Here is a 1,990-nt window from a genome sequence, read left to right on the forward strand (position 1 = left end):
TTATGTGAAGGAAACAAGGCAATTATTTAACCTTGAGATGTACAAGCTAGGATATGAAGTTAACTCCCTTGGGTCCACTAAACACCTTTCAGGTGTTTGAGAATAGACGTGCAGTCTTAGTTTTGTTTGTTTGTTTTTTCCCCACTTATTTGTGACTATTGTGGACCCTCTCTCCTTTTTAGTGAAAATAAAAAGATTAGCTATAAAAGAAAATTGGTCAGCTCAATCACCCTTAAATTATCTTTGGTAGGCCACTGTATCTAGTCCCATAAAGCTACTGAATCTTGGTCTGAAGGTTCACATTCCACTGTAGCTAGCTTAGCCCTGGGCCTCCCTATTCCACAAACAATTTAGCAATTGTGTGCCCACCTTGTAAACATACTACCATTTTGTTGGGTTTGTCTATGGAACATCTAAACCATCCCACCATGAGTGTATAGGAAATACATAATTGCCTCAGTTCTCAAATGCTGAGTTGGCTGATGAAAGTTTGATTTCATTATCTGATGGAAACTTCCCAGGAACCAATGTCCCCATATTAAAGGACTCATGGCTCAATTATGATTTCTAGAAAACATTTGTAGCAGACTCCATAAACAAAACCTCTTCATTCTTGAATTCCATTTTCAAATGCTATGTTCTGATTGTGTGTAGAAGTTGTTCAGCTAAAGCAATAAATGTCTATTAAATAAAAAGAAAATGTCTTTTGACAACACAAACATAACATGATGAATCCGTTTGACAAGGACAAATTTTAGTCCAGTTCAAATTTAGTCCAATACCAGCTGTCCTATGGAGAACCATAAATCTGATACCTGACCTTAGGACTTGGGAGTTATCAGTATAAAAGTACCAATTCTTCATGAATGGGAACGTAGAAAGAGTAAACCAGAATTCTAAATATCTAACAAGGTGCCCTACTTAGATCAGACAGAAGTGGGTGTTCAAGATAATCAGAATAGAGAAAAAGGGTGTCCAGAACCTGTATCAAGAGGACCCAGAGTGTGTGGAGCTTTGTTGTTGTTAAGTGCCTTCCAGTTGGTTCCAACTCACAGGGACCCTGCAAAAGGTTTCTGAAGAGCAGCTGGTGTCCTTAACAGCTGACCTTGTGATTCAAACTGACCTTGTAGGCCAGAGCTTTAACCCACTGCACCACACCAGGATTCTGTGTGGTGTTCTAACAATCAACAAAGGTGTATTTTGTGCAGAAACAAGTACCTATATTGGTGTTGCAGGCAGAATTTGAAGAAAATGAAAGAAGATGATTGCTGCTCTCTGAGAAGATTCTAAAGGATGAGGAGGTGAAAGCTGATCATCAGAAAATTTAGGAGATGGGAGCAGGCAATTCCAGTTTAATGGGATGACATGGGAGATGGCAATGAGGTGGTTGAAGGATTCTAAGTATTACCAAAGGCCCTGACGCCATTTCAAAATCAGTGCAGGTGTTGAAGGCCAGCTTTCTGCATGGTCTCTCATTGGTGTGGGCCTCATAGAAACCTGTCATTTCCTCCTCACCAGTATTGACCAGGGAGCATAATGGCTGGGTCCAGTCCATTAAGCTATTCCATCCTCCTATTGAAGGGGTATTTTTATGAAACAGTTATGATGAGCTGTTTAAAATACATAAATATGAATGAGAGAGAGATTTACTGTGCCAGGGAAATAAAGTTTATTGGGAATTAAATGAAGGAGCCTCCTTGCTTTCCAGACAATACCAAAGAAACAAGGAAAGCCAGAAGCACACTACCTACAGGAAACACCCTAAAGTAATGGGTAATATATGCAGATGATGTTATAGGGAACTATCATTAGGAATGAAAAGACTTAACCTTTAGCACAAAAGAGCTTTCCAGACATTATGAATTGGTGATGTGTGACTGCTGTTGAGTCTGGAAGGCTGGCTTGCCACTGACTACTAAATGGAAATGGAGCTCCAGCAAAGGCAGGTTCCAAGGATCTTCCCTATGCTTGAGCTAAATGGCTTCATGGA

The 1,990-nt window shown here is 39.9% G+C and overlaps 1 protein-coding gene across 1 annotated transcript in view; it reads right to left on the reverse strand.

The window, feature by feature from the left end:
• Positions 1-196: 196 nt before the first annotated feature.
• KRT33A (keratin 33A) overlaps positions 197-1,990 on the reverse strand; it is a 7,924-nt gene continuing 6,130 nt past the window's right edge. Inside the window, 1 exon segment of the mRNA XM_006878200.1 lies at positions 197-200. Coding sequence (XP_006878262.1) covers positions 197-200 — 4 coding nt within the window.

This window comes from Chrysochloris asiatica, unplaced genomic scaffold (assembly GCF_000296735.1).
Source record: "Chrysochloris asiatica unplaced genomic scaffold, ChrAsi1.0 scaffold00007, whole genome shotgun sequence".
Lineage (NCBI taxonomy): Eukaryota > Metazoa > Chordata > Mammalia > Afrosoricida > Chrysochloridae > Chrysochloris > Chrysochloris asiatica.